General features: G+C 47.5%; 1 protein-coding gene across 5 annotated transcripts in view; it reads left to right on the plus strand.

Annotated features, from left to right (window-relative positions):
- arhgef1 (Rho guanine nucleotide exchange factor (GEF) 1) overlaps positions 1-13,619 on the plus strand; it is a 129,918-nt gene that overhangs the window by 51,206 nt on the left and 65,093 nt on the right. For all 5 annotated transcript variants that reach the window (XM_072266262.1, XM_072266264.1, XM_072266266.1 and 2 more), the window contains exons 2-4: positions 8,719-8,829; positions 9,237-9,329; positions 13,348-13,461. In XM_072266262.1, the coding sequence (XP_072122363.1) occupies positions 8,803-8,829; positions 9,237-9,329; positions 13,348-13,461 (234 nt within the window). In that variant the 5' untranslated portion in view covers positions 8,719-8,802. The remainder of the gene's footprint in view (positions 1-8,718; positions 8,830-9,236; positions 9,330-13,347; positions 13,462-13,619) is intronic.

A 13,619-nucleotide genomic window follows, 5' to 3' on the forward strand; every position in this document is an offset into this window, starting at 1 on the left:
GAGTGGTGAAAAGTGTAAAGGAGATTTACGGGGGCATTTTTTTAATGCAGAGTAGTGGGCACCTGGAATGTGCTGACGGGTTGTGGTGGAGGCAGAGACAATAGAGATGTTGAAGAGGTGATTAGACAAGTGAACAGAGAGCAGGTGGAGGGATATGCACCACATCCACGGAGGCTGAAGTCCAGTTTCAATTGGTCTCGAGGTCAGCAGGGACATATGGGCTGAAAGGCCTGTTGATGTGTTGTACTGTTTGATGTACTCAGAGTTGGCCTTATTATCACTGGCATATTACGTTTTGTGGCTGTAGTACAGGGCATGACGTTTCTAAAAAAAAATTACCGCACATTACAATGAATAGATGGTGGAAAAGAAGAAGAGTGAAGGTTGGGTTCATGGACCATTCAGAAACTTGAAGCTGTTCATCTGTAGTTGAGTGTGAGTCTTTGTGAAGAGTCCAGCGTGTGGTGAAAACTGTCCAACGGATTATCAGCACCCAGTTGCCCACCATTGAGAACATCTACCGTAAATGCTGCCTGGGCAGGGTGAAAAGCATTATCAGGGATGCATCTCACCCTAACCATGGATTTTTTACTCTCCTCCCATCCATTAGGCGCTACAAGAGCCTCCGCTCCTGCACCAACAGGCACAGAAAGAGCTTCTTCCCTGAGGCTGTGACACTGCTGAACTTCTCGTCACAGCGCTAAGCAGTATTGCATCCATATTGTACTGTCTCCGTACTTTTAAATTTGTGTGCTGTAGCACTTTTTTAATTCGCAGTTATTTTGTAAATAACACTATTCTTTGCATTTCTGGTCAGATGCTAAATGCATTTCATTGGCTTTGTATCCGTACTCAGTACAATGACAATAAAGTTGAATCTAATCTAATATATTGAACGTAGTAAACAGGCCCTTCAGCCCAACTCATCCATGTTGACCAAAGTGTCTATTAATCTAGTCCCATTTGCCTCCATTTGGCCCATAGCCATCTAAATCTTTCCTATCCATGTACCCGTACAAATGGCTTTGAGATATTGTAATTGTATCTGTGTCAACAACTTACTCTAGCAGATTGTTCCACACACCCATCTTCCTCTGTATGGAAAATTTGCCCCTTTAAGTCTTTCCCTTCTCACCTTAAACTTGTAGACTCCTCTACTGTGAGGAAGAAGACAGTAGCCATCCTCCTTGGCCTCCTTCACTCCAGGGAAGCAGTCCCAGCCTATCCAGCCTCTCCTTATAACTCAAGCCCTCCAGTCCTGGTAACATCCTTGTGAATCTTTCCTGCACCCTCTCCAGATTAATTACATCCTTCCTTTCACTGAGCAACCATAATTGCACATAATACTCCGAGTGTGGTCTCACCAATGTCTTGTACATCTGTAACAAGATGTCCCAGTTCCTGTACTCAGTGCCCTGACCAATGAAGGCCAGCGTGCTAAATGCCTCTTTCACCGCTCTGCCTACCTGTGACCTGGGAACAATACACTTGCATTCCTATGTCTCTCTGTTCTACAACACTCCTCAGGGCCCTGCCCATCACTGTGCAAATCCTGCCCTGGTTTAACCTCCCAAAGTTAAACACCTCGCACTTGATCTGGGTTAAACTCCCTCTCCCATTTCTTAGCCCACTTCCCCAGTAGGTCTGGATCCCAATATAGTCTAAGATAATCTTCACTATCCACTATGCAAACCGAATTTAATATCATCCACAAAATCAATGTGGTTCTCTTTCCCTCTTCCAAACTCAACAGATAAATTTTAATCTATTTTTTAAAAGTTTGTTTAGAGATACAGGCCCTTCCAGCTCAGTGAACCGCACCACCAAGCAACCCACCTATTTGACGCTAGCCTAGTCGCCGGACAAGTTATAATGACCAATTAACCCACGAACCGGTACGCCTTTCGACTGTGGGAGGAAACTGGAGCACTTGGATGAAACCCATGTGGTCGCGGGGAGAACGTACAAACACCTTGGAGATGTTGCCGGAATTGAACTCTGAACTCCAGCGCCCTGATTTGTAATAACATCATGATAACTGCTTTGCCATTGTAGCATTCAGCTCATCTGACATGCCCTCACAATGGAACCTGTCCATCCCAGGAACCTCTTCAATCACTTCTCAGGAAATTCCCTCGTGGTTCATTTTCCTGCACAGGACTGTTGAAGGGGAAATATTTCAGTGTGGTGATGCCCTGGCGAGTGGTTCTTGAGGTTCATGGAGGTTACAATGCTTTCTCAGGGCTAGGGGCACATCTATTGTTTAGGCTAGTCCTTGTCGAGAGAGGGGCTGGTGTCTCTCTGACCCTACCCATCTCCACCCTGACCACTCACCCTACAGACTGTTTCGACCTCCTCCAGGCCCTTTCCATGTCACTTGCATTGTTGAGTTCATTGTCCTATGCACAAGAATGGCAAGGTACGGGTATAATGAAATACTTGTTTGCAGAATCATCGTAGGCTTGAAGCTCCTCCCCTTCCCCCAGTCCCCACCCCCCTCCCCCACCCCCCTCCCCCCTCACCCCCACCTCTCTCCCACCCTCCCACACACAGCAGTTCTATAAGACACTGAAGAAATTGACTGTGCAGAGATAATCTCACGGGATTGCAGAAAAGATACTAGCATGGGGAGAAGATTGGCTGACTGGCAGTAGGGAAGAAGTGGGAATAAAGAGAACCTTTTCTGGTTGGCTGCTGGTGACTAGTGGTGCTGCACAGGAGTTGGTGTTGGGAATCTCTTCTTTTCACAGTATATGCCAATGATATGGATGGCAGAATTGATGGCTTTGTGGCTGTTTGCAGACAATACAAAGTGTTGAGGAAGCAAGGAGTCTGCAGAAGAATTTGGAAAGATTAGGAGAATGAACAAAGAAGTAGCAGATGGAATGCAGTATAGGGAAGTGTATTGATCCCAAGGGAAATTAGTGTCGCAGTAACATTACAAGTGTACATCTATATAAATATTAAAAGAGAAGTAAGAAAGAGTAAAAATAAGTTACCTTAAAAATAAGATGTGCAAGATTTACAAATCAAAGATTACAAGATCACTTCCCCAACTATAGGTCATGCACTTTGGTAGAAGGAACAAGACAATAGATGGGGAGAAAATTCAGAATCTTTTGGACTTAGGATCTTTAAGGCATTAAGGAAAAGAACAAAGACACAGTCAGAGACAAGTCCCTGGTAATGCAAGAGGTGGTCTGTAGTGTTCTGCTGTGAGGTAGTGATTAGGGTTGAGTTGGTTAGTTCAAGATCCAAATGGTTGAAGGGAATTAGCTGTTCCTGACCCTGGTGGTGTGGGATTTCAGGCTTCTGTGCCTCCTGTCTGCACATGTTCCATATCTCTCCATTCTCTGCTCATCCATGTGCTTAACTAAGAGTTTATCAACCTCCTATCGTATGTACTTCCATCATCAAGCCTGGCAGCATATTCCAGCATCCACCACTCTCTGTATAAAATAAAACTTGCCCTGCACATCTTAGAACTTACCTCCTTAAATTCCTGCCCTTTGGTATTAGTCATTTCAACTCTTGGGGGGAAAATGATGTCTACTCTATTTTTGCCTCTCATAATCTTATAAACCTTTACCAGGTCTCCCCTCAGCCTCTGCTGCTCCAGAGGAAATAACTGAAGTTTGTCCACACTCTCCTTTCAGCTCATGCCCTTAAACCAGGCACCATCCTTGGGGAACCTCTTTCGCACCTGCTCCAAAGCCTCCATATCTTTCCTATAATGGGGCAACCAGAACTATACACAGTGCTTGTCCAAAGTTTTACAAAGCTGCAGTGAGATTTCCTGACTCTTGAGCCCAGTACCCCAAGTGATGAAGGCCAGCATGCTATATTCCTCCTGTCAATCTGTGCCACCACATTCAGGGAACTGCGGACCTGGAGTCCAAGATCCCTTCGATGTTTACAATCCCAGCTCAAGGACATCCTGATAGGTGTGGTGTTCCTTCAAGGAAGTTGCAAGCATATCCTTGAACCTTTTCCAAGTTCAGGTCTACTTATTTATTTAGAGATGCAGAACTGAATAGGCCCTTCTGGCCCTTCAAGCTGCACTGCCCAGCAACTCCCCCCGACAGCCTGTGCAATTTGCCCCATGATTAGGCTAGGGTTAAATCAATGACCAATTAACCTACTAACAGGTACGTCTTTGGACTGTGGGAGGAAACAGGAGCACCTGGAGAAAACCTAAGTATTCCACAGAGGGGTCATACTGACCCCTGTCAGAGGATGCTGAATTCAACTCTGACGCTCGAGCTGTAATAACGTTGCACCAACAGTTGTTACCATGTTTCCCCAATTGTCATACATATCCGGGATATAAATATCATGAAAATTAGCTTTTTGCAGCAGCAGCACAGTGCATTACAGGCATAAGCTAAAATTATCTTAAATTAACATAAATTTTAATATTTTCCATGACAAAATAGATATAACAACCCTGGTGTAAGACGAGGAACAGAAAGAAATATAATCCAAGGTAGTGTTCATGTTGTTCAAGAACCTGATGGCTGCAGGGAACAAACTGTTGTTGAACCTTGAGGTGTGCGTCTTCAGGCTCCTGCACCTCCTGCCCAGATGGCAGCATAGTGACGAGGGTATGCCCGGATGGCGGGGGACCCTGGTGATGGATGTCGCCTTCCTGAGACACCGCCTCTTGTAGATGCTGCTCTGGCGGGGAAGGCTGTGTCTGTGACGGAGCCGCCACTCTTTGCGTTCCTGTTTTGGAGTTCCTGTACCAGGCAGTGATACAGGTGGCCAGAATGCTTTCCACGAACCTTTTCTGAACCCTCTCCGAAGCCTCCACAGCCTTCCTGTAATGGGGTGACCAGAAATGCACACAGGCGCTCCATGTGCAGTCCGACCAAAGTTTTCTGCATTTGCAAAGTAGCTTGCCAATTTTTTATGCTTAGTGCCATGCTGAGTGATGGCATGGTGGTGCAGTGCTGGCAGTCTGGCAGCGTAGTGGTTAGCATAGCAGCTTACAGCACCTGCAATTGGGCTTAATTCCCACCACTGTCTAAAAAAACATTCTATGTTCTCCCCTTGACTGTGTGGGATTACTCAGGTTGTGCCAGTTCCCTCCCACATTCCAGAGATGTAATGGTTTAGGGTTAGTAAGTTGTGGGCGTGCTATGATGGCAACACTTGCAGGCACTGTGTGTGTTGGGTGTCACAAATGACACATTCCCGGTATGTTTCAATGTACACGTGACAAATCGAGCAAATCTTTAATCCTCTCCTATCAGATCCCTCCTTCTTCATCCGTTTACTTTTTCCACCTATCGCCTCCCAACTTCTCACTTCAAGTCAAGTCAAGTCAAGTCAAGTCAAGTCACTTTTATTGTCATTTCAACCATAACTGCTGGTACAGAACATAGTAAAAATGAGACAACGTTTTCCAGGGCCATGGTGCTACGTGAAACAATACAAATACAAAAACTACGTAAGAAAAAACACAAAAACTACACTAGACTACAGACCTATCCAGGACTGCATAAAGTGCACAAAACAGTGCAGGCACTACAATAAATAATAAACAAGATAAGTAAACACTTCATCGTTCTTCCCGCACCCACCCGCCTTTCCTCTTCGCCTGGTTTTACCTATCACCTTCTAGCTTGCAGTCCTCTCCACCCCCCCCCCCTCCCCCCCACCTCCTTATTCTGGCTTCTTCCCCCTTCCTTTCCAGTCCCGATGAAGGTTCTCAGCCCAAAAACGTCAACTGTTTATTCCTCTCCATAGATGCTGCCTGACCCACCTAGTTCCTCCAGCCTTACTCAGGAAAGTTTTTCAGCTTTACTCAGGAATTCCAGCCTCTGCAGGGTATCTAGTGGTGTAAGCTAATCTTTAATCTTTGGTGAAGGCGAGCATGTCGTACACCTTCTATACCCACCTATCTGCCTGCCTTGGTGCTTTTAGGGAGCAATGGTCTTGAATTCAAGTTCGTTCAACCTCTCCTGTTAGCTGGAACATTGGGTTAGGGACGCGACCTGTGAAATGTCTATACTTAGTAAACCTCTTTACTGCCCTCTTAGAGAGAAAGAGGCCATAGTGTTTAAAATTGGAATCGTCCTGTCAGACTAGTTAAATCAAGTTTGGTTTTTGGTTGCTTATAGAGAGAACATTAGTGTGTGTGTGTGTATGTAAAACAAACAAGGTGTTGGAGGAACCCAGCAGGGGGAAGAAAAGGAATTGTCGATGTCAATAAGATTATGAGAGGCACAGACAAAGTAGACAGCCAGTATTTCCCCAGGGTTGAAATGTTGAATACCAGAGGCATGCATTTAAGGTGAGAGAGGGTAAGTTCAAAGGAGATGTTTAGGGCAATTTTTACACAGAGAGTGGTGAATGCCTCAAATTTGCTGCCAGGGGTGGTGGTGGGGGCAGATGTGCGAGAAGAGTGTCAGAGACTGTTAGACAGACATGAATGTACAGGGAATGGAGGGATATGGACATTGTGTAGGCAGAGGGGATTAGTTTAGTTAGCTGTTTAATTATAGAGTGGGCTGAAGGACCTATTCATTACTGTTCAGTCCCTCAGACGTTTGGTGTGGTACAGTCACACAGCACAGAAACAGGCTCCTTGGCTCAACTTATCCATGCTGACCAAGGTGCCCATCGCAGCCAGTCCCGTTTGCCAGTGTTTGGCCGGTAGCCCGCTAAACATTTCCTGTCCAAGTGCCTTCTAAATGTCATAATTTCCGTGTGGAACCTGTTTGTTGCGCCTGCAGCCTCTTGCGTTTGCACTGGCGTTTGTGCACTGTGAGTAATTATGAAAGCAAATAGCCTGTTTGTCCTTTGTGAGGGTGGTTTGGGAGAGGGGGAATATGGGAGAGGGATGGGAAGGGAAGAGAGAGGCAAGTGGGGGAGGTTTGAGAGAGAAGGGAAGAGAGGAGGGGGGATGAAGAGAGGGGAAGGGAATGTGTGAGGAGAAGGGGAGAGAGTGGTAAGGTAGAGAAGGGAAGGGGGAGAGATGGAGGCAAATAGTGAGAGAAATAGCTTGAGAGAGAAAAGGAGGTAGAAGTGTGACTGTGTCTCCACAGACAGCAGGCCAGGTGATTCAAGGCAGGGATCAGGGATTTGCTCCTTCTTTTCATTCACAGATTTACATACTTTCCACTGGAACATTTACATAGTTCTCAAATTAAAGCAGCACTATCATGATCTGGGAACTGGTCCAGCTCTCGTGGCTCCCACTGCTACAGGAAGAGCGGCAGGGAGAGAGCTTGTGTGCAATCCTACTTGCCGTCCCCTCTCCCCCTGTCGCCTTCTCTGCCCTCATTGCCCTCCCCTCCTCCCCTGAGTTGCCCTTCCCTCCCTCCCCATGTGACCTCCCCCCACCCCCTCCCCCCGGGGTTACCCTTTGCCTCCCACCTGTGTTGCCCTCCCTGCCCCACCCCCATCATCCTCCCTTCCTCCCGGGGCCCCCTCCCTCTGTTGCCCTTTCCTCCTTCCCCATGTCACCCTTCCCTCCTGTGTTGCCTTCCCCAAGACTCCCCATTGCCTCCTCCCCCCCATTGCTCTCCCTTCCACCCCGTCACCTGCCCCCTCTTCTCTTCCCCTCCTCCTTCCTCTCACCTCTTCACCCCTCCCTTTCCCCCTCCATTTCCTCATCCCCCTTCCCTCTTCCCCTCCACCTCCCCTCCACCTCCCCTCATCCCATCCCCTCCCTCCTCACTGTTGCCCGGCTTCTGACAGGAACTGCCATAAGACCAAATCGCCAGGACACTCTGACCCCTACTCCACCTCCTCGCCCTCTCCCTTGGGGAGGAAGAGTGCCGCAGGCGTGCGAGGAGTCCATTCCACTGCCATCTCCCACCCCATCCTATCCATTTTCCAATTTCCCATACTACCCCACCAGAACCCCCCAATCCTGCCCCCCCCGACCCACAACCTCCCTCCCTGCAGCAATGCAGGACTGAACAGCCTTGACTTCTGAAATATAAGAGGGAATCTGAGAGAAATGTGCAAAAGTATGAAAGGCATGTATAATATAAGAGTCAGGGGAGTTGTTTCCTCTTGTAGGTGAGACTAGAACTGCGAGGCATAGTCTCAAGATTCAGGGGAATGGATTTAAGACAGAGATGGGGAGAAACTGCTTTTCCCAGAGAGTGGTGAATCTGTAGAATTCTCTGACCACGAAATGAGTGAGCTAGATTTCTGCACAGCAGGGGAGTAAGGGCTCTGGGGAAAAGATGAGTAGGTGGAGCTGCGTTCACGCCAGATCAGCTGTGACCTTACTGAATGGCAGGGCAGGCTTGATGGCCGATTCCTGCTCCTGGTTCTTATGTTCCTGAAACAAGGTAGAGTTCATGGGTTCCTAAAATGTTGAGTATGGGTTGGCAGGCTCCTATACCTCCTCCCTGAGAAGAGGGCATATCCAGGGTGGGGAGGGTCCCTGATGACAAATGTTGCCTTCTTGAGACACTGCCCCCTGAAGATGTCCTCACAGACAAGGAAGATTGTGTTTGTGATGGAACTGGCTGAGTCTGTAGCACTGTGCAGCCACCTCTGATCTTGTGTACTAGAGGCTCTGACCAGACAGTGCTGCAACTGGTCAGAATCCGCCCTGTATCTCTAGAAATTTGCAGGAATCTTTGGTGACCTACAGAATCTCCTTGGATTCCAGAGGACCAGGATGCAAACTCCATTGACCCACGAAGTGCTAGTCACAATCCATTCATGCTCCTCTCTCCCTTTCCCTGTCAGGCAAACTACCAGATCAGGAGCACCCAAAACAGGACGTTTGGCAGCGAGCCCCCACACAGGGGGGCCAGGCAGGCAGTGATCTCCATGGACACCGAAGATTCCAGTGACGCAGTGAGTATCACCCCCCCCTCCTTGAACCTTCCATGCTCTACCCCCACAACCTTCACCCTCTACCCCTCTCGCTGGATCCCCCCCCCGCTCTCACTGGACCCCCCTTGCCTGCCACCCCTCTTGCCCCCCCCCTCACCGGCCACTGCCCCTCTTAACCCCCCATCTTAAACACCTGCCCTCTTTAGCATCCCATCTTTGACAACCCCATCTTTGACAACCCCCTCTTTGACCCCCCCACCTCATCCCCCCCACATTCACCCCCACTCTTCACCCCCCTTCACCGCCCCTCCGCATGCTCTCCCCCCCAACCCCCACTCCCGAACCCTCTATCTCCTCATTGCCCTGTTTTGCCTATGGAAATGGAGCTACTTTGCATTGACTGACGGTGTTTCCGGGTCTCATTGCAGCGCCTGCCATTCGGGAAGGGTGCAAGCTCTGCCAATCCCACGATGCTCATCATTGGAGCTGAGGATGAGGAGTTTGAGAATGACCTTGCCTCGGTATGTAAAGTGTGTGGGAATCTCTCAATCAGGCATTAGTGGTATAGTCAGGAGTCTGGTTTGGTCATGTCTTACCTCTTAAAATTTATTCATTTACGGGATGTGGGCCTTGCCAGCTAAGCCAGCATTTAGATTAGATTATGAAGACACGCAGTCCTCTTTTATTGTCATTTAGTAATGCATTCATTAAGAAATGATACAATATTTCCTCCGGTGTGATATCACAAAACACAGGACAGACCAAGACTGAAAAAACTAACAAAACCACATAATTATAACATATAGTTACAACGGTGCAACAATACCATAACTTGATGAAGAACAGTCCATGAGCACAGTAAAAAGTTCAAAGTCTCTCAAATGTCCCACATCTCACGCAGACGGGAGAAGGAAGAAAAACTCTCCCTGCCATGTCGACCACAATCCGACTCTGAGTCGTCCGAAAACTTCGAGCCTCTGATCAGCTCTCCGACTCCAAGTACCGAGCACCACCTCTATCCGAACGATTCGACCTCAATCTTGGTTGCCAACAGCAGGCAAAGCCGGGGATTTTGAGACCTTCCCTCCGGAAGATTCTCGATCGCGTAGTAACAACTGCAGCAAACTTGCGTTTCAGAAATTTCTCCAGATGTTCCTCTGTGCTTTCACGTCTGTCTCCATCAAATCAGAATTGTCCATGGCCCCTATTTAATGGATACAGTATCATTTTCACCGGAGGGCTGTGCACGCACGGCGCGCTGCTATCTCTCTTCCCGCCAACTCCCGCATGACAAGGTGGTGATGAACTGCCTTCTTGAACCACTGCAGTCCCTGAGGTGAAGATACACCCACAGTGCTGTTCGGGAAGGAACTGCATGGATTTAACCCAGCAACAATGAAGGAACAGCAATATGTTTCCAAGTCAGGATGGTGAGTGACTTGGAGGGGGATGTCCAAGTGGTGGTGTTCTCAGGTACCTGCTGTTCTCGTAGTGGTCGTGAGTCTGGAAGGTGCTGCCTTAGGAACTTAGGTGTGTTGTTGCAGTGCATCTTGTAGATAGTACACACTGCTGAAACTGTTTATTGGTGGAGGGATTAGATGCTTGTGGAAGGGGAACCAGTCAAGTGAGCTGCCTTGTACTGGATGGTGTCAAGCTTCTTGAATGTTGATGGAGCTGCACTCATCCAGGAGAGTGGTGAGTATTCCATTACACTCCTGACCTGAGCCTTGTAGATGGTGGACAGGCTTTGGGGAGTCAGGAGGTGAGTTACACACCGCAGGATTCCTAGCCTTTGACCTGCTCTGGTAGCCACTGTGTTTATATGGCTAGACCAGTTCAGCTTCCTGTCAATGGTAACCCCAGGATGTTGATAGCAGGGGATTCAGTGATGGTGATGCCACTGAATGCTAGGGATGATTATTGTCACATGTACTGAGTCTTGTACACTGTTTATACAGATCAAATCATTACATAGTGCATTGAGGTAGAACAAGGTAAAACGGTAAAAGAATGCAGAATAAAGTGTAGCAGTTACAGAGAAAGTGCAGCGGAGGTAGACAGTAAATTACAAGGTCACAATGAGAAGTTTAACTTGTGTTCCGTGCACTGTACTGTTGTCTGAATCTACCTCCTATCAAGTTGAGTTTTAAGTCCCGGTTGAGTTTATTGTCAGATGCACAAGTCTGTGTGTGCACAGGTGTGAGAAAAAATGAATAAACAGTGCAAGAAGGCGGCAAAAGTAGCGAGGTAGTTTTCTTCGTTTCATTGTCCTTTCAAAAATCCGATGCCAGAGAGGAAGAAGCTCTTCCTGAAGTGTTGAATGCATGCCTTCAGGCTGCTGTAGATGGTATTAGTGAGAAGGGGGCACGTCCTGCATCGTGGGATCCTTAATGATGGATGCCGCCTTAGGCTTTACAGTCATGGTTTTTTCTCAGCGGTTTAGGCAGTCCAAAACTAGACGCCACAGATACAAGATAAGAGGGGAGAGGGTTAGAGGAGTCCAGAGAGGTAACTTCTTTACCTTGAGGCATGTGCAATTGCAACGTTGCAGAGGCAATTGGATAGGTACATGGGCTTGTAGGGTTATGAGCAAATACGGGCAATTGGGACGAACAGGGAGGATGCTGTGGTCGGATTGGGCCTGTGTGGGTGAAGGGTCTATTTCCGTGCTGATATACTCTGTAATTCATGTACTTGTACATCTGACATGGATAACTTCACTCACACTACTCTGAACTGATTCTACACCTACAGACTCACTTTCAAGGACTGCTTACAAGTCATGTTCTCCGTATTATTTACCTATAGCCATGGTTTCTCTTCTTTTGCACATTGGTTGTCTGTCAGTCTTTGTCTATGTGCAGTTTTTAAAAAATATATAAATTCTATTGTTTTTTTTTCCCCCGCTTGTGAGAAAATGAATCTCAGGGGTAGTCTATGGTAACATAAATACAAGAGAATCTGCAGATGCTGGAACTTCAGAGTAACACACACGAAATGCCTAAGGAACTCAGCAGTCAAGCAGCATTTTAACCATATAACAATTACAGCCCAGAAACAGGCCATCTCGGCCCTTCTAGTCCATGCCGAACTCTTACTCTCACCTAGTCCCACCGACCTGTACTCAGCCCATAACCCTCCGTTCCTTTCCTGTCCATATAGCTGTCCAATTTAACTCTAAATGACAACATCGAACCTGCCTCAACCACTTCTGTTGGAAGCTCGTTCCACACAGCTACCACTCTCTGAGTAAAGAAGTTCCCCCTCATGTTACCCCTAAACTTTTGCCCTTTAACCTTCAACTCATGTCCTCTTGTTTGAATCTCCCTCACTCTCAATGGAAAATGCCCATCTACATCAACTCTATCTACCTATCCCCCTCATAATTTTAAATACCTCTATCAAGTCTCTCCTCAACCTTCTACGTTCCAAAGAATAAAGACCCAACTTTTTCAACCTTTCTCTGTAACTTAGGTGATGAAACCCAGGTAACAGTCTAGTAAATCTTACATTAGTGGGAAGGAGTAAAGACTCGCTAATTCGTGCTGAGATTGGTTTCAGCATAATTCACGCTGCCCTTCATTTAGTTCGGCATAGCGGTTAGTTGGACACTATTATTGCATGTGGCGTTCCAGAGTTCAGAGTTCAATTCCGGCGCCGTTCCGTGAGGAGCCTCTGTGTATACTCCCTGTGGAGTGAGTGGCTTTTCCTTGGGTCCTCCGCTTTCCTCCCCCGGGCTGAATACGTACCGGGTACCAGGGTGGGGTAATTGGTCTTTGTAAATTGTCCCGTGATTCGATTAGGGTTACTCGGCTTGTCAGGCGTCAACGAGATGGGATAGCTCCTTCCTTCACCTATCCTGATGAAGAGCCTGGCCTGAAATGGCAACTCTTTATATCTTTCCATGGATGCTGCCTACCCTGCTAAGTACCTCCAGGATTTTGTGTTTGTACACTCAGTGTCCACTTTATTAGGTACAGGAGTGGAACTCGATGTGATCTTCTGCTGCCGTAGCCCATCCACTTCAAGGTTCAACGTGTTGTGCGTTCAGAGATGCTCTTCTGCACCCCACTGTTGTAACGTGTGGCTATTTTAGTTACTGTCACCTTCCAGTCACCTTGAAGCAGTCTGGCCATTCTCCTTTGACCTCTCTCATTAAACAAGGCATTTTTGCCCACAATGGCCACTCACTAGATGTCTCTTGTTTATCGCACCTTTCTCTGTAAACTCTGTTGTGTGTGAAAATCCCAAGAGAATCTGCAGTTTCTGAGATGGCCAAGCCACCCTGTCTGGCACCTGCAATCATTCCACGGTCAAAGTCACTTAGATCACATTTCCTCTTCCCCATTCTGATGTTTGGTCTGAACAACAACTGAACCAGTGAGTTGCTGCCTCATGATTAGATATTTGCATTAATGAGCAGGTTTACAGGTGTATCTGATACTGACTGTATATGTACTTTGATAATGTTTTACTTTGAGCTTTGGACAATAATCTGGACTTTGCGCGGGTGATTGACCTATTCCTTTTGCCCCTCAGCAAGTTGACGATACCTGTAGCCATTTCCAATGTATCGATCTGCTGAAGGACAGGCCCACCTACCTGATCATCTTTCTCCACCACGTTATCCTGCAGTTCGATGCTTCATCCGTGGTGAGTGACCTGTTAACCCCACACGTCCCCTCTGCTCTCACCCACACTTTGTGCAGAGGGTGCGTTAGCTTTTAGACTGGGAGCGAGGGGGTGAGTCAGTCCTGTGTGGGGGGGTGGGTGCTCTGTGGGCTGGGAAGAGAAAGTGCATTTGGAGGCAG

The sequence above is a fragment of the Mobula birostris genome, chromosome 8, assembly GCF_030028105.1.
Source record: "Mobula birostris isolate sMobBir1 chromosome 8, sMobBir1.hap1, whole genome shotgun sequence".
NCBI classification, from domain to species: Eukaryota; Metazoa; Chordata; class Chondrichthyes; order Myliobatiformes; family Myliobatidae; genus Mobula; species Mobula birostris.